General features: G+C 34.4%; 3 protein-coding genes across 5 annotated transcripts; 1 reads left to right on the forward strand and 2 right to left on the reverse strand.

The window, feature by feature from the left end:
* Nucleotides 1–7855: 7855 nt before the first annotated feature.
* Nucleotides 7856–12625, forward strand: LOC114753914 (actin-histidine N-methyltransferase-like). 3 transcript variants are annotated; one of them, XM_028942618.1, is made up of 6 exons: nt 8156–8231; nt 9207–9295; nt 9520–9686; nt 10351–10650; nt 10734–11021; nt 12001–12625. In XM_028942618.1, exons 2-6 carry the CDS (start codon nt 9238–9240, stop codon nt 12376–12378), a joined length of 1191 nt encoding a protein of 396 aa, XP_028798451.1. In that variant the 5' UTR covers nt 8156–8231; nt 9207–9237; the 3' UTR covers nt 12379–12625. The 3 variants fall into 3 exon arrangements, with proteins under 3 accessions (XP_028798449.1, XP_028798450.1, XP_028798451.1); XM_028942616.1 differs by lacking the exon at nt 9207–9295 and having other exon boundaries at nt 7856–8231; XM_028942617.1 differs by lacking the exon at nt 9207–9295 and having other exon boundaries at nt 7856–8231; nt 10758–11021.
* Nucleotides 12626–15379: 2754 nt separating this feature from the next.
* Nucleotides 15380–16056, reverse strand: LOC114753918 (uncharacterized). The gene has a single exon (XM_028942623.1). It carries the CDS (start codon nt 15997–15999, stop codon nt 15676–15678), a length of 324 nt encoding a protein of 107 aa, XP_028798456.1. The 5' UTR covers nt 16000–16056; the 3' UTR covers nt 15380–15675.
* Nucleotides 16057–22657: 6601 nt separating this feature from the next.
* On the reverse strand, nt 22658–24007 carry LOC114753919 (50S ribosomal protein L32-like). The gene is made up of 3 exons (XM_028942624.1): nt 23940–24007; nt 23654–23727; nt 22658–23175 (listed from the first exon to the last, which is right to left on the reverse strand). Exons 1-3 carry the CDS (start codon nt 23967–23969, stop codon nt 23070–23072), a joined length of 210 nt encoding a protein of 69 aa, XP_028798457.1. The 5' UTR covers nt 23970–24007; the 3' UTR covers nt 22658–23069.
* Between the last annotated feature and the right edge of the window lie 1614 nt (nt 24008–25621).

The raw sequence follows: 25621 nt of genomic DNA on the forward strand, positions 1-25621 counted from the left end.
TATTTTTTTCACAATTATTCTTTTATAGCTAGTATGATTAATGTGCACATATCCGAAACAATTTTCTGATTCTGGAGCTTCAATTCTCTTAGATTTTTTTTCCCAACTCAATCCAATTTCTTTAACTTACATCTTATTTTTTGTTTTTGCCAACATTCTTTAACTTACATCTGAATTGTTATAGACTTATAGTTTTACGTTACTTTTAGATTTGATCATCCCTATAAATCTAAATAACAATAAATTAAAAATATATTCTGCTGATAGATTGAGCTACTTTTTCTCCCTACAATATGTATATGTTATTCAAGGAAGTTATTTGTTTAAGAATTCAGGAATATGTACATATAACTCTTTTTTCTTGTTCTTACGATTTAAAGTTTGAAAGGTTGAAATTTCTATTAGAAGTTATTACCTCTCTAATAAATAAAGATTAAAAAAAACACAGAGAGAGAAAAGTTATGTCTTGCACTTTTTGAAACATTCATTCAAAAATCAAAACATAAGTTTTTTTTACCAGAAAAAAGTTATCTTATTGGCATAGCATCATGAGGGATATGTCATATTGTCATACATGTTCTGTCACGAGTAGGGATCGAGCCACAGATGACTGAGGCAGGCCCGAGATTATAAATCCAAGTACACGTATTAATTTGAAGAAAAATATATGAGTAAAGCATGAAACATAATACTCCGGTCACATAAGACCTATTTAACTAATTTGATTAAATTAAAAAGTTAGATAAGTTAGTTAATTATAAAAATGTGACATGTTTTTTCTAAAACATCATAATCATTTTTTTAATATCTTCTCTTTCTCTTTTACTTGATTATAATTGAGAAAGTATCCATAAGAATAATTTAGAAAACATTGATAAATATAAGAAATAGATATTATATTTAAGATCAAAATTAACTCAACAATTAGGTCTAATATTAAAAATCTGGAGGAGTATATATACATATATATATATATATATGGGTGTGTGTGTAATTGCATACAATACAAATGTTCTGATATATCTATATTCAATTTTAAAATATACAGTTGAAATAAATGTTTACCCTTATTGTTTAAGTCGTGCACGCCTATATTTTCCAACGTAAAAATCATCAATTCTCGTATTTCCCTTTTTTTGGATACAATCTATTCTCGTATTTCAATTAAACTTAATATAAACCATCATTAAAACAGTGAGAAGATCATAATCTATCTTGTTATCTAATAATCAAATTTTTTTAATTAAAAAAAAACTCCCAGGCACATGTCCTTGGCATCAAAAGAAGTTTTTTTTTTTGAAGGGTACAAATCTGAATCCTAATGATGCATTGAAGTTATTTAGTGGAGGGGATATTTGCAATCTTGCTAAAACAATTTTACTATTTAAATTTTTTTGACCAAAAGAAGATTCAATTCGAATATGCCCAAGGATCCAAATTGTTGCTATCTTTTATCCTTAATATAATAGTTAGTTGACTAATTTAAATAAATTAAAAAAATATTTGTATTAGTTATTTGTAATAAATAGATATTGTCTTTCCAAAAAATCTTTATTAATTAAGTGAATAGACTAAAACTATTATTATTATAAGGACTATTTAAAAAAAAGATAAATATGAGAGACAAAGTAATTGGAATTTTATACTACCTTTGATCCTTAATATAAAACCTTGTTTGGCTTTTATTTTGATCTAAATATAAGATCCAATTTACTTTAGCTCTCATATTTATGCATTCTTTTAAGGTAGTCCTCCTAATAATGTTAGTTCTAACCAATACACTTGATTAGTAAAGATACTTTAGGAAAGACAATATCTATTTATTACAAATAAATAACTTAACTTATTTTTTAATTTCTTTAAATTAGTTAACTAGCTATTATAAGTAGAACCAGAGGTAGTATTTAACATCAAAATAAAAGTCTAACTAGCTCTTATATTAAGGACCGGAGATAATATATCTTTAGTGATTAATGTTAAAAGTTTATAAATGTTAGAAAATCTAGATTTTGTTTTGTCCATCGAGTAAAAGTTTAACAACTGTTACTAAATTTACTTATCTGAAATTTTCACACAAAAAAAAAACTGTAATTCCTAATCGAATTCATGGTAGAAAAAATGTTCTCCATCAAAATTTGTTATCCCCAATGCAGTTCTTAGACAAAACAGTCAATAAGAATTTTATTATCAAATTAAATCAATAGAAGCTCCTATAATATCAAAAAACAACTATGGGGTGCGCTTTTTTAGTTGATGTCAAATTTTCGTAAATTTTAGATGATGGAATTATTTAATCATTATGTTAGGAGAAAAATTAACCGCAAGCAGATTAAGGCTATGTTTGGATTGTCATTACAAAAGCTAAAAGCACATGGGAAAGGCTGTAACCGAGGTTGGTGGCTTATTTGAGGCAAAATGATTGTTTGGATGTGTTGCTTTTGGAACTGACTTATAACCAAAAGCAACTTATTTTCGGACGCTCCTTGCTCCAGCTTTTCCACCGTTCATAATGCATTTTACCGTTACCAGGGCAATTAATAAGTATTATTTCTCTCACCTATCATTTTCACCCAACCCCAAAGCCTCAAAACACTCGACCGAGCTCTTGCTCTGCATTCGGCCTTTTCGTCACTCTCGGCACTCTCTCGCCTTCTCCATCCGTGGGTCTCCGTCCGTCGCTCTGTCCGGCGTCTTCATCCGTCCGTCGTTCTCTCCGGCGTCTCCATCTGTGGATCTCGACGGCTGTTTCTCCTCCATCACTGTTGCGACAGATCTGTGTCATCCTTCCTTACCATCACCAGCGTGTGTGTGCAAAGAATCGCGGCTATCTTCCTCCGCCGGTCAAGGTACCATGGTTGCCTTTCTGTTCTTTTTCCTGTTCGACTTCAAATCCTCCGTTCTCCTTGTCGGTGCTGACCATGGCTGAAGGAGGCGGGTTATTTTTTTTCCCTTTCTCCTGTGGTTTGTAACTGCTGTTGTGTGTGCAAAGAATCATCTCCTGTGTTGTTTTTTCCCTTCTCCTGCGCAGGTTCTAGTTTGACCGAAGTGAACCAGTGCTGTGTGTGCCCCTGTCAAAGTGAACCAGTTTCTGATCTGTGGATATATTTTAGGATATGTCCAATTTCTGATCTCCAATCTTTATGTGCAAACATATGCTTCGGTCAAAATAGATATGTGGATATATTTAGCTAGGATATATGGATGTATTTTGGCTTGGTTGAAGCTTTTGATTCACACGTATATTTGGAATGTGGATATATTTAGCATGTATGAACAATCTGAATATTGGAAAAAGAAATTCACACGATTGATTATACTGCTTGATTATATTGAGAGTTTGGAAAATCTATTGTGTTTGTGTGATTCTGTGTTTTTGTTATCTGTCCTCAGTCATGAGCAATTTTAATTTTTTTTGGTTTTTCTGGTTACATTGAGCACTAGGTTTGAAATTTTGATCCAAACATGAATTTACAGCTCTGCCAATTTTCAGTGACGTTTATTCCGTTTCAATTCATTGCCCATGTTGAGTTGAATTTGTTATGGTCTTGGTTAAGCTGAAAATTCTAGTATGAAGGTTAGCATACCCCAAGTTTGCTTGAATTAAGGCACTTTTGGTGATAAATTGATTTACATAATATTGTGGGTTTATACTGCTTCATTATACTGTTTGATTCTTGACTAATTGTGGGTTTGATATATATGTAATTTCAACAAGAACTATGAGTACTAAAGGCAAAGCACATTGGGACGTGAGCACCACAGGTGTTTTTCTCAAAATATGTGTTGACCAGATTTATAGCAAACTGCGTCAAGGATCTTCATTTACAAAACAAGGTTGGGACAACATTCACAAAACTTTCAATGAAAAGACAGGGAGAGGATATGAAAAAAGCAGCTGAAAAATAGGTTAGATAACTTGAGAAAAGAGTGGAAGACATTTGATAAACTAATTGCTAAGGAGACCGGTATAGGGTGGGACCCTGAAAGGAACACAGTGGTGGCATCTGATGAGTAGTGGGGGAGGAAATTACGGGTATGAACTAGCTTGTGTTAATTTAGAAGCAGTATTATACTTTTGGAATATATTTAACTTTGGTTTACTTTTCACTTTGCAGGAAAATCCAGCATATGAAAAGTTTAGGCACTATGGGTTAAGGTTTCGCACTAAATTGGAAACTATATTCAAGGACACTATGGCATCAGGAGATGATATGTGGGCACCATCTTGGACCGGGCCTGAGCCACAGAGGGGTGATCAGCCAAATGACTACCAACCAACAATGGATTGGCAAGAAGGTTCAGGGGATAGGCAAGAAGGTTCAGGGGATAGTGAAGATGACACTGGACGCCGTGCAGGAGTTTCGGACTATTTGGATGGCATTAATTTAACTGCAAACACATCGAACACTGCACCCACTGTACCTAGTGCTTCAGGGAGTCAAGGGAAGAGGAAGAGAGGTGAAGGGTTGGACAAGTACAAGAAGCAAAAAATGCCAGCATCAAGAAGAATAGCAGATTCAGTGAGTTCGATTGAGAAGGCTTCAATTAGTACGGCAGAGGCAATAAACAAAATCTCCAACAATGACAACACTACTGAGCTTACCACTGATCTGCTGAGTATGCCTGAAATTGTCAGTGACACTCATCTATGTGTCATCTGTTGTAATCTGCTGGCAAACAAGACATTCAGGAACATATATGCTGGTTTGAGAGAAAATCAGGAGGTATTAGTAGCTTGGTTGAAGCACAATGCTGCAAACCCGCCACCATATGCTACACCCAAGAATCCTTGAGTTGTGCCTAGTGACTTATTGTGATTTCTGTTTATCTATCTTAATGTATTTGGTTATTGTGTGTCATGACAATGTGTTTAATGATTATGTGTGTTTCATGACTTTGTTTAATGTTGTGTGTTTCATGACTACGTTTAATGTTGTGTTTCATGACTATGTATAATTATTATGTTACAATTTAATGGCTATTTATCACTTATCTTTTCTCTTCTTTTTTTGTGAAAATAGTACTCACATTTAGTATTTAACTACTCACAGGTAACATAATCCATGTCTGATTCAACGGATGGTTGGGGCGAGGGTTGGGACGACGAACGGTCTCAATTACTTCCCGTCTTACATGAACACACAACACAATTATCACAATTAAGTGGGTTAATGGGTCAGTATGTGACACCTTTTCTGTGCAAACAACCATGCAGAACTAGTGAACAAACAGGTTATTTATGGGTTCAAGAACTTTTGCACGGGCATGAAGGACGATCTAAGGAAATGTTTCGAATGGAAACAGAGATATTCCATCGGTTATGTTCTAAATTGGTTGAACATGGGTTGCAAAATTCTAAGTACATAGGTGTCCATGAATCTGTTGCCATGTTCTTGAATACAATTGCGCATGGTCAGTGTAATAGGATGATTCAAGAAAGGTTTCAGCGTTCAGGAGAAACTGTCAGTCGGCATTTTCATAGAGTGTTGGATGCTTGCCTCAATTTATCTCAAGAAAATATCAGGCCTATTGATCATGCATTGTCCTATTGCCACCCAAAAATAGCAAATGATCCACGATACTTTCCATGTTTTAAGGATGCAATCGACGCAATTGATGGCACCCATATAAAATGTCAAGTTAGTCAAGCTAGGCAAGACAGATATTTTGGAAGGAAGGGATTTCCAAGTCAAAATTTCATGGCCGTAAGTGATTGGGATATGTGCTTCGCGTTTGTGTTGGCAGGCTGGGAAGGTAGTGCACATGATGCTTGTGTCTGTCAATCTGCTATTTCAACTCCATCCATGAATTTTCCTCATCCACCTGAAGGTATATTTCTGTAAATTTCAAATCAATTATTTTAAAATTAAGCTTCAATTGCATTATTTGGTTGATGATTTTCTAGGCAAATTTTATTTGGTTGATGCTGGCTATTCATCACAAGTGGGATACCTTGGCCCGTACAGACGTGAGCGCTATCACCTTCCAGACTCTAATCGTCAACCAGGATTTAAAAATGAGAATGAGGCCTTCAATTATTATCATTCAAGTTTGAGATGCACTATTGAAAGAACTTTTGGGGTTTGGAAGAATAGGTTTGCAATCTTAAGAGACATGCCCAGATTCAAGTTTCAAGCACAAGTCCACATAGTTTGTGCAACAATGGCTGTCCATAATTTTATTAGGCAAAATTCTCTAACTGATGACCGCTTTATACAAGCTGAGCATGGAAGCATAATAGATGAAGACAATAATCATCCAGCTGGTGAGGCATCCTTGTCAAGTTTAACATCTATTGCACAAATGAATCGTGTTCGTGACTCAATTAGAGACCAGATTGTGCAAAGCTTATGATCTAATTAGTTATGTCATTTTATTTACTTTAATTAGAGACCATATTAATTTTCATTTGATTTATGTTCATGTTCGTCTATTAAGTACGATCTAATTACTTATGTAATTTCATTTACTCTAATTAGAGACGAAATGAATTTTAATTTATGTTCATGTTTGTCCATTATATATATTTAGGGTGTGTTTGGGATGGCGTTTGGACCCCCAAACGCGCATCCCAATCGGAAAAGTCACAGATGGGACAAAAAATGTTTGGTTCCACTTTTTTTGAATCTGACTTTTGGGATGCCAATGGACTTCTGCAAGAAGCTATTCAAAGCTGCTTTTACAGGGCGTTTGACAATATCGTTCGAATTTGCTACCTAAAATTTTCTCTCACCTGGGATAAGACAAAACGAGACATAAAAATAATAACAAAGACCTCCCCAGCGTCTTCTTTATTTTTAATAATACTCCTTTCAGTTTAAAATATAAGCTAAATTTTATTTGAAGGCACTTAATTTTTTTTATAAGATAATATTTAATTTTGTATAAGTATTTAATGAGGTTTTTTTTTTTTTCAATTTTACCTCTATAAATTCTCTTTCTTCTTTAATTCATTTATTACATCATTTTCTTATTCTTTCATTAATAAAGATATATTTGAAAAAACAAATATATGCCTTACATATTTATTATTTTAAATTAATTTTAACTAGTTTCTTGATAAATATAAATGGATAAAATTTAACTTATATTTTGAACCAGATGAAGTATTATTTTCCTTACTTCTTTTAAAATGGTCACATTATTAAATATGTACTACTTAATAAAATTCATGTCCTTTTAAGTCATTTTGTATCCAAACTTACTTTTACATTTATCATCCAAACAAGTTTCAGCTTCTCAAACTGACTTTTTTCTAAAACCCAATCCAAACATAAATCACATTACCCTATCTGACTTTTACTCAATCTGACTTCTGGAAAAGTCAGATTGAAAAAAAAGTTACTTCTCCACCGTTAATCCAAACACACCCTTAATTAATTATTTATAATGTGTTTTTAAATTTTTCTTGGTGACATATATTTTTATTTTATAATCTCACAAATAAATTATTTTTATTTTATCATAATAATTTTAGATTTTTTTAACAATTATCATATTATATCAATTATTATCAATATAGATATGTCCTTTTCAGAACTAACTTTTATATTCATCCAAACAACTTTTACTTTTCCAACTGACTTTTTAAAAGCACCTATCCAAACATATCATAACTGACTTTTACTCTAACTTCAGTTAAAAAAGTCAATTGGATTATAAGTCAGTTTTGCCCAACGCCAATCCAAACATACTCTAAAATTGTTAGGTGCTGCTAAAAAAAGAAAGTTTAAAAGTGTCAGGAGCATGCAATATTTTATTTCTTTTTTTGAACTAACGTTTGGCAAAAAGGTAATAATAAGGCGGAAAAAACTCAAAAAAGATTACATTCGCAAATTTATTGAAATGGCCAGGTCGCCGTGGCAGCACTCGCTCGAGTGACAGAGGGAAGGAGGATATGGCTGCTTCCAAGGCGTTAATGGCTTCCTTAACCCACCTTCGTCCACTAACATGCGCCGCTTCTGTATCAGCATCTTATCCTACACGACTTGTGCCCCAACCTCCCGACCTTATCAAGTGGGTTCAGAAACAAGGTGGTTTCGTGCACAAGGCGGTGAAGATAGCACAAGTTGACTCCAAAGGCCTCGGACTTATGGCTTCGGAAGAAATCCCTAGAGGCAGTGACCTTATTGTTCTTCCGCACCACGTACCCTTGAAGTTCAGGTCTCCTGTATCGAATCATGAAGATGAGCCTGATTCTGTTTTAGTTAATTTAGCCAGCCATGTTCCTGGTATTGATTCTAGCTTTCTTCGCTATTGCTTTCTGGATTGTGTCACCGTATTATTTGTTCATTTTGTATAGATTGCCCTGAAATTTTGGTTTAGTCCATCAATTGTTTATTGATTGCTACCAGAATGTGGTGGTAATGCATATCTTGTGATGTTTGGTGGTATGCTCATTTTCTGTTGATCCCATCAAAAGAAAAAGATTGTGTGAAATTTAAGTCAAACAATAAAGAGGAGCCTTAGGGTGCTAAATGAGTGCGACTTCTGAAATACAGTAAAATTAATAGGCAGCCTTTGTTCCCTGTAATGTACTTGTAGTGGCTTTGGATTTTGACCAGAGCATAGGTTTAGTTTTACCCTCTACATGATTTTGCTAATGTTTAATTATTTTCGTCTTCTTTTCCCCCCAAAATACTTACTTTATGAATGAAAGCATAGAAAGGTTCGATTTGGTTGAATTTATCTCTATTTTGCAATGCTACGTACGGTTCCCACTCCCACTCTTACTCCAATCTATTCCATTAAGCTGCTCTACAACTGTACGTATCCAATAAAAAGCTCTATTTTGGAATCACTATTTCTTCTTACGTAGTGATTGGCCGGCTCCACTGTCTTGATAAGCATTTCAACTGTTTTATACCTTTTATTTTATTGTGAGATTTTTCTAGTTTCCCACTTTGACCTGTGGTTTTCTTATTTCTTTTCTCTAATAAAGTTCTTCTGTAAAAGAATTTTTGGAGAAGTGCTGGTTTTCTTTTGGAGGACTTCTTTTCATCTCTCCTGTGTTTTGGACACAAAGTCTACTCCTTTATTCTTTAAATAATCCATTTGCAAATTTTTCACATTAATCAGGACACAGCTTCCACTCAACCTTTTCTTCACAGAGCTTCTTGCACGCCACCATATTCATTAACCTTTAAAAACAATCTGCTGTTGGCTTCGTTCGTGCTCTTGAGGATGTGCATTGAAATTTTTTTCAGGTTAAATTTGAAATCATAGCATCGTAAGAAAATGCCTAGACAGCAGTGTAGCCTTCCTTACACTAGAATTCTTGTCATTTTGCTACACGGTAAGAACTCAGTATCATATTTCGTTAGCCTGTAAGGATAAAAACATTATAAGAAATAAAAGTACTTGTTTTTATATACCATTGTTCTGATCTCCTAAGAATGTGTGGGCAAAACATGTAGAAACCTTTTACACTCAGCATAGGTTGGTGACTCAACTTCTGATAATTAGGCTCTACTGAGTTTTCAATGTAAATAAATTGGACACTGTGGGAGCATTTGGCAGAGGAACTATGGGCTATGAAACTGGGTTTGAAGCTTCTGCAAGAAAGAGCAAAAGTGGGATCGTTTTGGTGGCCATATGTCAGCAATCTCCCTGAAACATACAGTGTGCCTATCTTCTTTCAAGGGGAGGATATAAAGAACTTGCAGTATGCTCCACTGCTTCACCAGGTATTATATTTAACCATCCCAAGTCAAGTAGTATGGTTGATAAGTCAAGGTTTGAAAATTGGGAGAAATTATTTGACACATTTTCCCAATATCCATCTAATTGTTTTAATTTGGTACAACAGATTTTTTTTTTTTTAAAAGCCTAAAGTTGCAGCGTTGAGTACACCAATTCACTTTTATTTTGCTGTTGGGGACGTGAATTGCACTAGGATTTGAGTCTTGGGTCTAATACTATGTTAATCCTTTGCGATACGCTTAACAAAGGAGTCATATATGTGTCTGACTTGTTTCAACAGCTTGGATAAGGGATGATGCAACACTTCAAATAACATTTAGACACTTAAGATGTACTGCCGCCGTTATAAGGCATTTTCTCTAAAGTATCATGTTCAAAAATATGAGGCATTTTTGGTCTTTCAAGGCGTAATTAATAAGGTTTTTCCAAAATTGCCGTTAATTGAGGGTGTCATAAATAAGATTTTTCTAATCATGATACCTTATTATATAAGGGCAAACATGGAAAGAACGTGCACGGAGTAACTATCTCAGTGAATCTGTGTTGTGTCCTTGTCAATTCTTAGTTCTTGATGAACAGCTATTGATGAAATCCTGCCATGTCATGTATCTGTCTATATATTGCATAAAACCAATTGCATGTGGCCAGGTAAACAAAAGATGTCGTTTTCTTCTTGATTTTGAGCAAGAGTGCAGGCGCACCCTTGACAATCTGAAACCAGATAAGCATCCTTTTGGTGGGCAAGAAGTAGATGCATCTGCACTTGGATGGGCAATGTCAGCAGTCTCATCTAGGGCATTCCGGTTATATGGTGACAAGCGTCCAGATGGGACTCACACAGACATACCAATGATGCTTCCTCTAATTGATATGTGCAACCATAGTTTTAATCCGAATGCCCGAATTGTTCAGGAAAAGGATACCAGTGCAACGAAGATGCAAGTAAAGGCATGTTCTCTCATTCTCTTTTCTTTGTAAGTTTGCCCTCTTGTTTTTGAGAAAAGAATTAAAACTCGATATTCCTTTTCCAGGCTAACCCTATGCCTTTGCCTCAGGTTGTGGCTGATACAGAAATCAAACAAGATGATCCTTTATTACTCAATTATGGCTTTTTAAGCAATGATTTTTTTCTTCTTGATTATGGATTTGTGATACCTTCAAATCCTTATGACTGTATTGAGCTCAAATATGATGGTGCATTTTTGGATGCTGCAAGCATGGCCGCTGGGATTTCCTCTCCCAACTTCTCAGCACCCGCTTCATGGCAGGAACAAGTTTTACGTAAGCTAAATCTAGCTGGAGGAGCTCCTGATCTCAAGGTTTATTCTCATTGATATTGCCCTATTATTTTTCTATTTGTTCCTTCAAATTATTAGAGTTTGAATATTCAAGTATTTATTGGCCTCGTTATATACAGGGATGTATCAAGAGTTACATCGTAGTTTTCTCTTTAACCTTTTGACAGTGACAAAATGTCTGATAATTTCTGTTGCCTGTGCATTGTGGGGAGGTCACTAACAACTTGTTTGATATTGGAAACTTTGATTCGATTAGTGTTTTCTAGTAGATAAATTCTTTAAATCTTTGGGGCTGTAGGAAGATTAGTTGCATCTCTGACCCATTAACAACCATAAACTAATAAATCCCACCATGCCTTTGTTACTGTCAGAGCCTCAGCTCAAGGAGAAAATTCATGCAACCTTCCTCAACCGTGTCTTCGCCAAATAGAACCATCGACTTCAACTTGAAAGGTGTTTTTAGTAACTCAATTTGTTTACAATAATTCTAGGCCTAGACGTTCCAACTGCCTTAGATTGATTAACAAGCACATCAAAAGGAGGTTAATTTCTGACATTTCAAGCTGACAGGTGAAAATTTTTGTTTTTAGGAACAAAAAATCTGCAAAAGTAATCAATCCTTCATGAACCCAAATTAATTATTATTATTATTTTTATAAAATATGAAGGGATTAATTTATCATATTAAACGTTGAGGGACTATTTTCCAAAGCCCTTGAGGTTGGTTCTATATATCTTTACTATTTTCAATGTCACAAGACCATGCGCAATAACATGTGTAGTTTTATGCATAATTTATATCCATAATTGAAAGTGTTGGGTGAGTGTTTAACATGAGTTCAATGTTAATTCTGTTTAATGAGTGTTTAACATCTGTTGATATCAATGCAGCTCATTTTTTGTTTAAAGTTTCCTTTCATAGCGAATGACCAGGCATGGTCTGTTTTCGCAATATCTGGTCACTGGAAAGCACATGTTAAACTTTTCTATTTTGTTACAGGTAAGCTTAGGTGGTCTAGAAATAGTAGATGGCCGCCTATTGGCAGCACTGAGAGTACTTCTTGCGAGTGACATGGAGGCTGTGCAGAACTGTGACCTCAACACTCTCAAATCCCTGGCTGCTGAAGCTCCTCTTGGCATTGCAAATGAAGTGGCAGCCCTGCGAACAACAATTGCTCTGTGTGTCATTGCGTTGGGACACTTCCCCACCAAGATAATGGATGATGAGTCATTATTGAAACAGGTTGCTTCTGGTTCAACTGAACTAGCCATTCAGTTCAGGATTCAAAAGAAATCTGCGATTATAGATGTGATGAGAGATCTGACGAGGAGGGTGAAGCTTCTCTCATCAAAAGAAAAAGCCACTGCTGAAAGTTGAAGCACCAAATTGAGCTTTGTTTTGCATCTTGTTTCGAATATCATCCTCCCAAGGCACATGGAATGGGTTGATGTTTCTTATGAATATCATCCTCCCTATGTAAGTTCAACTCTTTTATATGGTTGGCTGGTCTGTTCTGGAAGGTACTTCTTGATAGATTCATTCCCCTCTGGGATTGCTGTGGCTTTCACTTCTGGTGTTTGTTAACTGGAAAAGTTATTTATATTGTGTCACCTTCTTTTCTCTATTTATGGCAAATCTCTTATCCCTTAAATATTCCTTAGAACAATAGGATCCCTTGTTAAATATCCCTTTCTCATCATTTGACGAGTGATTGAAGAATGAAGAGCAATATTTCCTTCTTTTATTTCCCTCTAATCCTGCACTAATCTCTCAATGCCCTTTGGCATCATTGTGTTTTCCCCTCATTATTTCTTTTCTTGAATATGACTCCAATAATTCAGATTAAATGTGCCCTGGACATACATGTCAAACGATCTTAAAAAGAGAAACGTCCCGTATGAAAGATACCTCATATATGCAATTTACATCTGGGTAAAGAATAATTATTTAATTTAATTGCTGGCTTAATTTTATTGGGGTTATTTTGATATTCCGCAGGTGTTAAATATAAACGTTAGTTAAGTATTACCTCCGGACTTTAATATAAAAATCAGTTAACTAATTTGAGTAGATTAAGAAAATTAATTAAGTTATTTGTAATAAATAGACGTTTTTTCTAAAATACTCTTATTAATCATGTATATTAGCTAGAATTATTATTTGATAAAACATTTAACATGTACAACTATTATAAAAACATCTTAAAAAAATAGATAAATATGAAAAACAAAATAAATTAGAATATTATATTTAGAATTAAATTAAATATCAAACTAACTTGGATGGAAGATAGTAATTCATGAGTTAGTTATTAGTGAAAAGAAAAGTATGCTAATTTTCTTAAAATATTCTTTCTCTTAGTCATTTACATTAGAAAACGTTTTAATTGATTGCTTGCAAATATGCAGGAGATTAATGTTTTCTTACTTAGCATCTGAATACCTATTTCAACTACCTCCTAATAATATTTAGAGGTGAAAAATATGTTTTTTTTCCCAACTATTTAAATATGACTTGTATAGGGGAGCGCAATATGAGTGAATCTGCTGTATTTGCAAATGCAATGATTGTTAGGGAACGTCACAAATTGCAGTCTCATCAGCGTGACAGGTGGCTACATGGAGCCTTCAGGCAACCACCAACGACATGTGCCTTCCCCGCTGTCATTTTCTCTATTTGCAGTTTACAAATAAATCTTTTTCCCTTGATCATCACAAATAAGTTGAAAAGAAAAGGAAAAGACATGGTTATTTCCTTTTTTGTTTTGTGGCCACTGGTCAGGATTTACACAGGACGTGTCAGGCAGGGATTGGATGTCTAGAAAGTGTATGGCCTTGTAAGACGATAAATTGGGACATGTGGCATATGAACGGGGCTTTGTACTGACGTTACGTGTTCCATATAATCTTTGCCTTCCAAATACACGACTTTGGTAGGTCAAGCTACTTAACCAAAACGGATCACATTGCTATCTTTAAACATGAAACAACAACAATATACTCCTCCGGTCCTTAATATAGGACCCAGTTCTTGAGTTGGTTTTGATTCTAAATATAAGACTCATTTCTCATATTTATCAATTTTCTCTAAATTACCGTTATAGATACTCCCTCAACTATAATCAAGTAGAAGAGGAAGATGGGGCATTAAGAAAGATGATTATAGTGTTTTAGGAAAAATATGTCACTTTTTTTATAATTAACTAACTTACCTAACTTTTTAAATCTAATTAAATTAGTTAAATAGGTCTTGTATTAAAGACCGGAAGAGTATTTATTAATGTTTTAAGTGCATGTTGAAAAATGAACGATATTAGCATATTCGGTAATCATTTTCAATTAGGTTGGTGTCTCGTTGTCGCAAGAGAACTGTCTCGGGTGTTTCTCTTGGAGGAACACCTGGACGGGGGGATCTCCTTGATACTTTGCTGATGCTACAATAGAATTATCTTATTTTTTCTGTTTTGCAACCAAAAAAAAAAAAAGTTCTTAAAATTAGATTCGGAGAAGAGCGGAAGATAATCTTAATAAGAATAGGCTTCTTGTGTTAAAAATGAATCATAGTATTAACAATTTTGTTGGATTATATTCAATATTATAAATAAATAATAGGGGAAGAAAATAAAAATGAAAACCTCTTTTTTTTTGGTGAGTAAAAAATGAAAACCTCTTTATCTATTAGTACGTTCGTCATAATTGAGGAAGAAAAGCCCCTTTATTAAAGGAGTAATTATTTCCAAATAAGAGATTTAACTATATATTTTCACACAGTGCCAATAACCTTGTGACATGATGGCATAAAACTTGCACAATAAGCATGGGATCATAGGTTCATTCCCTCTCATCATTTCAAGCTGTTAGTTGAAATAATAAGAAAAAAATTATTTTCAGGTATTATTTATATCATATATAAAATTTGTGATGTAAATTGTACTACAAATAAATTTTATATTTAAGATCAAAGTACATATAGTAAGAAACTAAATATTGTTATGATTGTTATTATATAATATTTAATTACAACGGTTTTATTGAAAGAAATTAAAACATGAGCTCGAAAAGAGGTAGTGATCCTAAAATAATTGAGATACATCCAAGCGGTTCGTAGAATTGTGGAGACGAATGATTTGAGATTGTGTTGGCGAGCATATGAAGATAAAAGCATAAAGACTTGAAAATCTTCAGAAGGTCTCAATTGAACACTAAAACATCTCAACCGATAAGAAAAAAAAAAGGGAAGGAAGCTTTTGCGCTTTGCCATCACAAGAACAGAGACTCCTAGTAACGGAACATAAAAACAAAAACAAAACTGAAAATTAAATAAACGGAAAAGAAAGAAAATCAGCATAGAAACAAGATCAAACAACCACCAAATGCTAAAAAACTGTTGAACAAAACACTCATACACAAGAAATTCTCGGAGTATAACCTGCAAGTTTTCTCGTATATTAATATTTACACAGCCTGTACATATACATACAAGGAGATTTCTATGGCAATCTATCGATACTTTTCTGGATCGACTCAACTATCAACTGTTACATGGATATATAAAATATCTCAACAGTTAATACTACTGCACAAAAGCATCCAGAAATCATCAGCACCGTAGAAATCTCCCACTATACTCATATATATATACATACTATACATATACATATGTACTCAAAAACTTTCAGGTGTTACCGACGAGGATGGCCCTCTCTGCGATTCCGAGCGGCGACCGAGATCGCTGCCGCTTAATATTTCTGAGAAGGAGGCGTCTAATTTCCGGCGAAGGCTCTTTCAGCTTCTCTATTTCTTGCTTAATCTTTATCACTTGGCTGTGAACTGCAACAGCGGCATGACGATCTACTTCTTCACCGGCACCGGTATTCTTCATCCTCTGCTTCTCCTTCTTGTTTTTGTCGATGGAGGTGGTTTCACTGGTGGCGGTGGAGTATGCGGTGAAAACGTCGGTGTCGGCGGCGGCGGAGGTGGCGGTGCGATTTTGCCCCATTTCTGCGCGAGAGAAATGGTAGGAGAGGTGGGACCTGGCAGAGAAGATAAGGAATGAGGAATGGTATATGGCCCTATTTTCGGAAAACATGCATGGTTATATAGGTCAGAAGGAGCGGATCCACTGCCTTGCGCGTGGCATAAGATGCGGTGCTCCTGAGGTAATATTTTTGATTTTAAATATAAGAGCTAATTAATTAATTTGAGTAGATTAAAGAAGTAAATTAAGTTAGTTATTTATAATAAATATGTACTGTTTTTCCTAAAAATCTTTACTAATTAAGTATATGATTAACTACTATTATTGGAAAGATTATCCTTAAAAAAAAAGATAAATATAAGAGACAAAGGGGATTGAGGTTTTATATTTAGAACCAAAATAAAAGTCAAATGATGTATTATATTAAGGACCGGATAGTATTTATTAATATATTTTTTTATGAATATATAATATTTATAACTTTAAATTGTCGCAGATGTGTAATCCATATATAATGTTGAATTTTGGAAATAACATAGGTCATGGAAATCTGATTATAAAAATATAAATATTTTTACTTAAATTTCTTGAAAAAATCGAAAAGAATAACCCAGGTGTAAATGATATGTTTTCGTATTATGTTCATCTTTAAGTGTAGTACATAATTTTTTAATTTGAACCATAAGATTAGACTTAGATCATTTATATATGACAACTTTATCGAAATATTAAAGTACAATAAAAAAAATTTAGAGCTATTTAAGTATGATTTAAAAAAAGTTCATATTAAAATTGGATGCTTTATAAATATTGTTTCGCATTAAATCTTAAAAGCACACTATAAACTGTGATAAGTTTAGAGGCTCAATTCATTTAGAGTTTAGTTGTATCTACGATGAACAAGATTTATGAACAATTTTATACAAATTGAGATAAAATTTTCTTTACATATTTACTTATTTGATATATTACTATTAAAAAGTTATTTTTAAATCATTTCAAACAAGTTCTTAAAAATTTTATAAAAAAGCTAAATTATATTGAGGAAAAAATTGGGGGGGGGGGAGGATGACGGGAGAACGCGAGTAAAAAAGGAAAAAAAATCATATCTATAATCGGCTACCTAACAAAACAGATGCCTCTGTATTAAAGAGAAGGGTTAATACAATGATTATTCTTTGTAATTTTCATTCATTTTGGTTTTGATCCTTGGAGTTTAAAACCTGTGGTTTTAGTCTTTTAACTTTACTCCGTTTAAATCGTTAGTCCTTGTATTTTTAAAAGGACCTAGTCTTAGATTTAACACTGTTAAATGAGCTGACACGTCACTCATACTGTTAAATATGCTGATGTGGAAACTGAGTGAGTTAGTTGAGGTGGCTTTTAAAAAATAAAATTTGGGATTTGGTTAGTCACTAACCCCTTAAATCTGCTTGGCATTTAGTCAATGGTTGGGATGATGTCGTCAAATTTGCTTAACAAGACATGTTAGCTAATGGAACCTGTTTATGGCAATGGATCCAGCGGTGACATCAAAGAACTGGTGCTGCGACATATTTATGTTCATCCTCTTTCTTTGCATTGTCGAAGTTGGCGACAAAAGATCCCTTTTAGTTTCAAAATTGCAATCACCTAGGATATTCTTCAACCAATCCATCATTTAAACCATAGCCAGCTCGATCTGCAGAAAGCATTTCCAGTAATGGGCCAACGAGATGAAAGCACTATGAAGAACTTGGGAAATACTGTCACCACAAAATTCATTGCAACCACCAGACAATAAACTTGAAATCGCTAATGGTCAAGGACCTCTAGATTCTGAAACGATCTCCCCCCGGCCGCCCCTCTTTCAAATCTTCAAAATCTAGATCCTTCTTCGTCTTCCCCATGGTTGCGGCTGTGGCTGCCATCTGATATTCCCGGCCAAGATGGTGTTTCAAACCCTTGACCGATATCGATCCCTTTATCTCCTTCAAATGGTAGCAACAATGATTTCCCAATTAGCTTAGTGCCAGATCTCGGACCAGCAATACAAAACCCTCCTGTGCATGTTCAGCTTTAACTAGGCAGATCCCAAATTTTATTTTTTCAAAAAGCCACCTCAATTAGCCCACTAAGGTTCCACATCAGCATATTTAACAGGATTAGTAACATGTCAATGTATTTAACAATGTTAAACCTAAGACCAAGTTCTTTTAAAAAATACAATGACTAACGGTTTAAACGGTTTTTAAACAGAACAAAGTTAAAGAACCAAACCACAGGTTCCAAATTTTAAAGACTAAAACTAAAATGAATAAAAACTACAGAGACTAATCATTGTATTAACCCTAAAAAGAATTACAATTAAATCCAAGTAAAAAGATTTAATTATCCTAAAATCTGTTGATCAATAAAGAGCAGATAATGATAAGTTTCTGTGTTGGAAATAAGATTTTTACTGCTTATTTGTTATCGAGAATTTAGAGTAATTAAAATTTTTTTTCTTGAATCTAATTACAATTCTCCCTTAAAAAAAATAATTGTTAATAAAATAATATATTAATCTTTCAAATAAATTAATAGAGTATCATTAGTTCAACAACGATTGTCACAAGTCGGCCATATATATTTTTTTCCTGACCTGAAGTTGGTCATACATTTATAAAAGAAACATTTGTATTTATTTATTTTTAAGTGGAGGTATATTCTTTCTCAAATAATAATTAATTCTGCTATTCAAAGGCAAAATATTGATCCCAAATCTGATTATATATTCCTAGGACTGAAAGGATAATTATATATCCCTGAATCTAAATTATTATAAATAATTTTATCTAATCTAACGACTTACCTACTCATCAAACGAAACTTTTTTTTTTTGAAAAAAAAATCTTCACCAACATTAACAGAAATTTTAAACGACGTTAGGTAGATTCAAAGTCATGCTCAAGAGAGATAAAGTTTATTCAAAAAGAGAGTAAAAGGATGAAAATGACTGAGAGAATTTTTTATTGTAGCAAACTAAAATATGGATTTGCTGAAGATTTAGATTGAGACGAGACCACACGTGGATGAAGCTCCTTTTTGTTTTATGCATTATGGGAAGATGCTAACATTAAATAAATACTACCTCCTCTTTTTAATATACGAATTTATTTGATTTTAATTTTGATCATAAATATAAAATCTTATTACCTCCGGTCTTAATTATAAGAGCCAATTGACTAATTTGAAAAAATTAAGAAAACAAGTTGAGTTAGTTATTTGTTCTAAATAGGTGTTGTCTTTCCTAAAATATCTTTGCTAATTAAGTGTATTAACTAGAACTCTTATTATTAGAAGGGCTACTTTGAAAAAAAACGTATAAATATAAGAGACAAAGTGGATTGGAGTCTTATATTTAGGACCAAAATAAAAGTTAAACAGGATCTTATATTAAGGATCGGAGGTAGTAATTTATTTTATTTTTATATTTATATATTTTTAAGGTAGTTTTTTTTAAATAATGATAGTTTTAACTAATATATTTGATTAGTAAGAATATTTTTAAAAAGATAAGATCTATTTATTATAAATAACTAACTCAATTTATTTTTTAATTTATTTAAATTAATTAATGGGAGTTAGTATTCATGCCATTGAAAAGTCATCCAATTTCACATCAGCGCTGTTTTCCGTTTACGCTTAATGAGATGTCGCTTTTGGATAATGCGAGAAAGGGTTCTTACGACATCGACACGTAATGAAACGACGGGGAGGATATCAGCCAATAGAGATTTACCAAGTTTCAGGTATTCCAATAAACAAAATGAGAAGGCAAAACTCCTATAAAATTAAACCAAGAATAAAAATATAATTTATGATTGCTTGAAACACCAACTGAAGCACAAGTGTTTATTAAATCAAATATAAAACAAATTTTAACATTCAATTTGAAAAAAATTAACATAAACAAGAATCAAGACAAATTTTTTACCACTCTAAAATTTAACATGTTTGTTTTACAAACTGACTTGTTGGATTTACTTTTATATTGATTCAAAATTAGGAATCAAATTAACTCATGGATTTGAATCTAGTGGGAGTGGCTAGTATCTCAAAACGTGATAAATCAAAATTTAAATCCTTATTAGAAGAGGTATCTGCATTTACTACTCGATAGCATCTCAAATAAAATTGAGTTCTGCTTGGTACAAAAAATTAGGAATCAAATTTCTGAATACCTATACCAAAAAATGCATGAAAATGAAACCTACTTCATATCGCACTTATATTAATGATTCTCTTCTCTTTCATTGTATTATATAATTAAGTAATGATTATAATTAAGGAATTCAAAGCTTATCCGTTTACTCTCTTTCTCACACACCCATCTTACAGTGCATGTCCAACATTAATTATCACAAAATACAAAACATCAAATTAGGAAGCATGTGGTTTTGATGTGTTCGTCATGTGTTGATTCATGCACCCGATTTAATTGGGGTCAATTCTTATAAGAATTGTTTGAAGTGGTCTTGTTCTATATGTTGTTCTTTTCCTTAATGCCAAGATTCTCCGGCTCTGAAACTAATCTGAGACTCTCAAATAATTGCATCTTATGACTCCAAAATTATTTGACACACATCAATCGTGTTAAACTCAACTTTTGACCAAATATAATAAAGGTTTGGTGAACTCCTTTTGCCCTTTTTAATTTGACTACTCCAAGTGCATGTTTGAACATAACGTTTATAGGCCCCCTTCGGATGAATACAATTTTCATCTCGTTTCTAATTATACCCTTTCTGGATTTGAAAGGAATCCTTTCCACATGCATGAATTCGCAATCATACTTGCTTCTGAATTTTGTAATTCGCTTTATATCTTCATTTCTATAAATAATACTCCCTTTGTTTTATTATAAGAGACGAATAATCGAATTACGTTGATTAAAAAAACAGTTAAAATTAGTTAAGAATAATCAATGTATTAAAAGAATAATTTTTTTTCCAAAAATGCCCTCATTAATAAGGAGAGAGGGCATGAGAGAGAACAATTAAATTATTAAAAGAAAGAGAAGTAGGAGGAAGAAAGAGTGTGAGTTGGAGACAATAAACATAGGTAAAATAGAAATCAATACAAAAAAGTAGAGACAACTTTTAAGTGTCTTTTATATATAAGAACATGCCATAAGCATCAAATGTCTTTTATAATAAGTAACGGAGGGAGTAGTAAATGACATTGGGAGAGGGTTCTTAAGAGAGAGCCACTTTAAAGCACCTCATGGATGGAAACAATCACAATTATCGTCGTTATCGTCGTCGTCACCACGCACGAGTGGTACCTGAGTTCGAACCTGTACCAAGCTGGCTAACTCAATGAGTTTAAAACGGGAGGCCACAGGCGAAACGGGCAGGGGCTGCTGCCAAATAAAAAAAATTAATACCATACATACCTAGAATTCAAACAAAAAACCACGTATTGATTCAACGTAACGAATTCTCTGAACAAAGTCAGTAAACCATTCAAGCTTGACAAAAATGAATGTTAAAGAGATCGTCTTGGCTTCTGAGATGGCCCAGAAGTGAGGTACTTTGGAGTACCTCATGATAGGGAATATATGTGCGCGCGTATAACTACTATAGTATGAGTAGACACATTCCCAGAAGCGACGTACGTCCTGGGATTTGAACGCGCGGCCTGGAGATATGCTCAGCCAGGATCACCAAGGCCACCGGGACTGGTAATGAGCGAGCGTCCAAATAAAATTATATAGATAATGGTTCAAGACAAACTAAGTTTGCTACAACCTTTAGTTTAAGCTATAAACCATACCAAACTTCATGTCTGTCCATAGTTTCTGGTCCAATTCGTTTTTCATTCTATGCTTTTACCAATAAAAGTAGGCCCAATGAAAGGAGTTAAATCCTTATCATGTGATGAACTGACGTTTAAAAACAAGAGATGCTTACATTTAATTTTCAGCAATGTCTTAAATAAGAGAATAGTTGTACGTAAAACAAAAAGATTGAAGAAAGTGAGAACAATGGAAGTGGTGCCAAAAAGGAAGGTACTTTACAGTACCTCATGATTCGCATTCATCATCATCATCATCATCATCTGGAATCCTGAAGAAGTAATACCGTGGAGTCGATCCCGTAACCAACTGGAATAACCCAACGTGGTTTACAACCAGAAGGCCACAGGTGAAATCGGCAGCCGCGTCTCCGCATAAAATGCACATAATGAGATGCTCGAACAAACTAACACCCATCATCTATTCGAATGCCAACAACTCTCCGCCGCTCAAACATTTTGATGGTCCTCCTACCTTATTGTTTCACTTTTGATGCTTATTCTTAGGATAGATGCTATATACATTTAATTTCAGTTTAACCAAAACCAACTTATTAGTCACAGCTAACCATACAGGCCACTATTTTATATCATCACCCCAATCGGAGTTTTTATGCATAATTAATATAAAAAATTATTCTTCCCATCTGAGATAAAGTCTACGAACTGGCCCAAAGGGAGGTACTTTGAAGTACCTCATGGCTGAGAATATATAGATACACACACACATACACGCACATATATATGGTACCGGGGTTCGAACCCGCAGCAAGCTGGCAACATTCATTCAATGAGTGATCACCGGAAGGCCATGGGGAACCCAGTACGCAAATCCGTAAATAAATTTATATATATATAGGCATAAAACGGCACCATATTCACCACTTCTCGCTTGAGAAGAAGACGACATACAAAAACGGTCTTTACCAAGAAAGGGGAGGCCAAATATAATACCCTATCTTCTCACATGCTCTTTCTCTTCATTACTTACTATCTAAACTGTTCAGACTAAATTTCAATGATTCAGATTTAATATTTTGAAAACTTAAAACTCAAGAAAAATACATAAGTAAATCTAGAAGGTAGAACTTTGATTCGAACAATCTAGAGAGTGAACTAGAAAAGCAGAGAGAATGGAGCAAGGGTTTTAAAGCCAGGTTTGGCTTTCGTTGGTTTTACAACTGGTTGTAACGACTCTGTAGAGATTAGATTAAAGCTCAGGTTGGTATGGTTTAGGATTGGAGAAAGTTTCAAGACCGCGATATGATGCTTCAAAAGTAAAGGATGTGATCAATTGTTGAACCATTTTGGTCACCACCATTAATCCTATTCCCACTGCAACAGAAGAAATGTGGAAGCTTGACACGGCCACAACTTCTGCAAAAAACAAATAAGTAAAGAATTATTCGCAGCTGAATCAGAAACCACGTTTGGCCAAAAAAATTCCAGAAAACCTCGCACTTTATTTATTGGTCTTCTGGAAACAGAAAACAGATGGATTCATCGTAAGCAGAGCATAAACAGCATTAACATAGTAATTTCTGCAGACCAAACCTCTCACAAATGCTTAAAGCTATGCTCAGGACTTTGTCAAGGCGTGAAATGGAATGAAAGGGTAAGGAAGAGAACCACAAATTGTACGTCATTCTATCGTCCAAGCAAGATTAAGTAATTCAGAAGAAGCATGACACCAAAATGAAACTATTATAGAAACTGTATAAAAGCACATACGCAGCATTCAGGGAATTTGTTACATTTAAGGATTAATGATGAGAATAATGACACATTTCCAAAACCATAAACTATAGTATCCACAGCTCAGATAGCATCATTGGAGTAAAGCCTAAAGCTTTACCTGCATCGGACTATTACGGGAATGGGTTTTAGAGCTTTTGGTCCATTTCTTATTCCTCTTTTATGGCGAGAAACCTACATGATAGACAAGGCCAGAAATTTAAGTCCAAAAAAGAAATTATAGAACATCATAGAGATTAAGAAAATTGCACCAATTTCACATTACATACGATGCTTCTATCATAAATTGGCTACGATTCAAGGTGGTGAAATCAAATGAAACAGAGAGATAGCGAAGTGTGAATGATGAAAAAAAAAAGGTAAATGAAGATAAGTTGAAAAGGTACCTTCTTTTTCGGGACAGCCATGAGCTCCATAGATCCATTAAAGAGAAACTTGGGAAACTAAGCTCAGGCAAAACACATTGAGGTGAAAACCCCATGGTTAATAATTCCAGATAAAGGTGGTGGTTGGGGATTGGAATGCATCCACCTTTTGATTCCTAACATGTTAGCCATTTTGCCTCCTGTGTTTTAGCATGCAAGTCTCATTGCCATTGCTGTTATTACGCAGCCACCAGTATGCCATTGAAACAATAAAGCAAAATGTCAATATTTTCATCAAATCCATAGGAATTAATAGGTACATCAGGTTGACTGGAAACCTGGAATATATAAATTTTCCTATCCGGGGGGGGGGGGGGGAATCAATATTCTATTAGAAAATTTTGCACTTTTTTAGTATAATAAAATGCCTGAAATTGCAGAGCTTATGATTTACAACATAATAATAATATCACTTATGCTTGAACCTCATGAAGAAGGAAAAACTACCAGGTTTTATATGAAATTTAAGCCAGCACCGGAGAAGTTAGACCCAAGATATTCATCTCAATTCACAGTGAATTTCAGACAAGCACAAGGCCGAGGACCCAGACAAAGTATAAAGAACCAACCAAGATTTAGATAAATTTGAATCATCTTCTTAAGTTAGGTGCTTCTGCAGTAAAGTAGACAGTGATACAATAAAATGAATGAATGAGGACATATATCAGCACGCTTCCTATATTTTCATTCACTCTATCCTATCATTCTATCCCTCTCACTTCCGAGAGGCAAGCACTTTACAGGAATCTCCATTTGTCCAGGCATGAACATTTGACAGCAACTTCATGAAATAGAGAATCAGGCCAGAACGAAAGGAAAATCTTACAATGAGGACGAAGGCTTCGACGAATTGCCGTGGTTCGTCTTTGAATAATTGAATCACAGTCAGCTGTCTTCCGCCCTATGGGGGGGGTCTGTCTCGTCTCTTTCCCTCTGAAGTTCGGGAGAAGCGGGTGGGGCGTCGGAGATTGCAATTTCTATGGCGGGTCATCGGATGTGTACTTGTGTAGGGTATTGGACTTCGGGTTCAGTTTTTCTTTTCTTTTTCTTTTTTAAAAAAAAGAATCTGGGCTAAAAAGCCCAAAGAGGCACAGTGGAAAAATTTACCCGCAAGTATAACATCTCACGTCAAGACCTTGATGTAAAATTGCACACGCACACGCATTCTGATTCTTGAACAGACCGTTAAGCCTTCAAATACGTACGAGAATGAGCAAAGCAGTCTAAAATTTCCCGCTTGTTCTCATTTCTGAATGAACAAGACATGTTCCGGGGTTTTTCTCGTGTTTCAATCACAATCTTAAGAATCACCTCAGGGGCTGCAAAGTTTACTCGCCCAGTTCTCTCTTTCACAGCTCACGAAGACTCAGGCTCCTGATTCGAAGCTAGAGTACTTCTTGAACGAGGTTGAGGAGCTCCAATTTTCGAAAGCCAAGAATGGATCATCATGGCATTCAGCATCAGATTCCGAATTTCTCGATAAGGATGTTCCCGAGAAACAAGAATTATCTGCGTTCAGATTTCACATCCTTGGCCTGAATGGGTGGACTTGATGGAGTACTTGATTAAGAGAGGTTACTTTGATGCAGAGGGAAACCCATTTAGAAGTGGTGAATTGAGTTCTAAGGAATCAAACATCATTA

Source organism: Neltuma alba, unplaced genomic scaffold, assembly GCF_004799145.2.
Source record: "Neltuma alba isolate B1F8T4 unplaced genomic scaffold, ASM479914v2 tig00008283_pilon, whole genome shotgun sequence".
NCBI lineage: Eukaryota > Viridiplantae > Streptophyta > Magnoliopsida > Fabales > Fabaceae > Neltuma > Neltuma alba.

Bases quoted from the DNA above. Each gene is read 5' to 3' on its own strand.
- LOC114753914 (XM_028942616.1), top strand. From the start codon at position 7,898: ATGGCTGCTTCCAAGGCGTTAATGGCTTCCTTAACCCACCTTCGTCCA. The intron at 8,232-9,519 runs GTATTGATTCTA...AGCATTTGGCAG, and splicing joins TTTAGCCAGCCATGTTCCTG to AGGAACTATGGGCTATGAAA. The intron at 9,687-10,350 runs GTATTATATTTA...GCATGTGGCCAG, and splicing joins ATGCTCCACTGCTTCACCAG to GTAAACAAAAGATGTCGTTT.
- LOC114753918 (XM_028942623.1), bottom strand. From the start codon at position 15,999: ATGGGGCAAAATCGCACCGCCACCTCCGCCGCCGCCGACACCGACGTT.
- LOC114753919 (XM_028942624.1), bottom strand. From the start codon at position 23,969: ATGGAGCTCATGGCTGTCCCGAAAAAGAAG. The intron at 23,728-23,939 runs GTACCTTTTCAA...TCTATCATGTAG, and splicing joins TGGCTGTCCCGAAAAAGAAG to GTTTCTCGCCATAAAAGAGG. The intron at 23,176-23,653 runs GTAAAGCTTTAG...TGTTTTTTGCAG, and splicing joins CCCGTAATAGTCCGATGCAG to AAGTTGTGGCCGTGTCAAGC.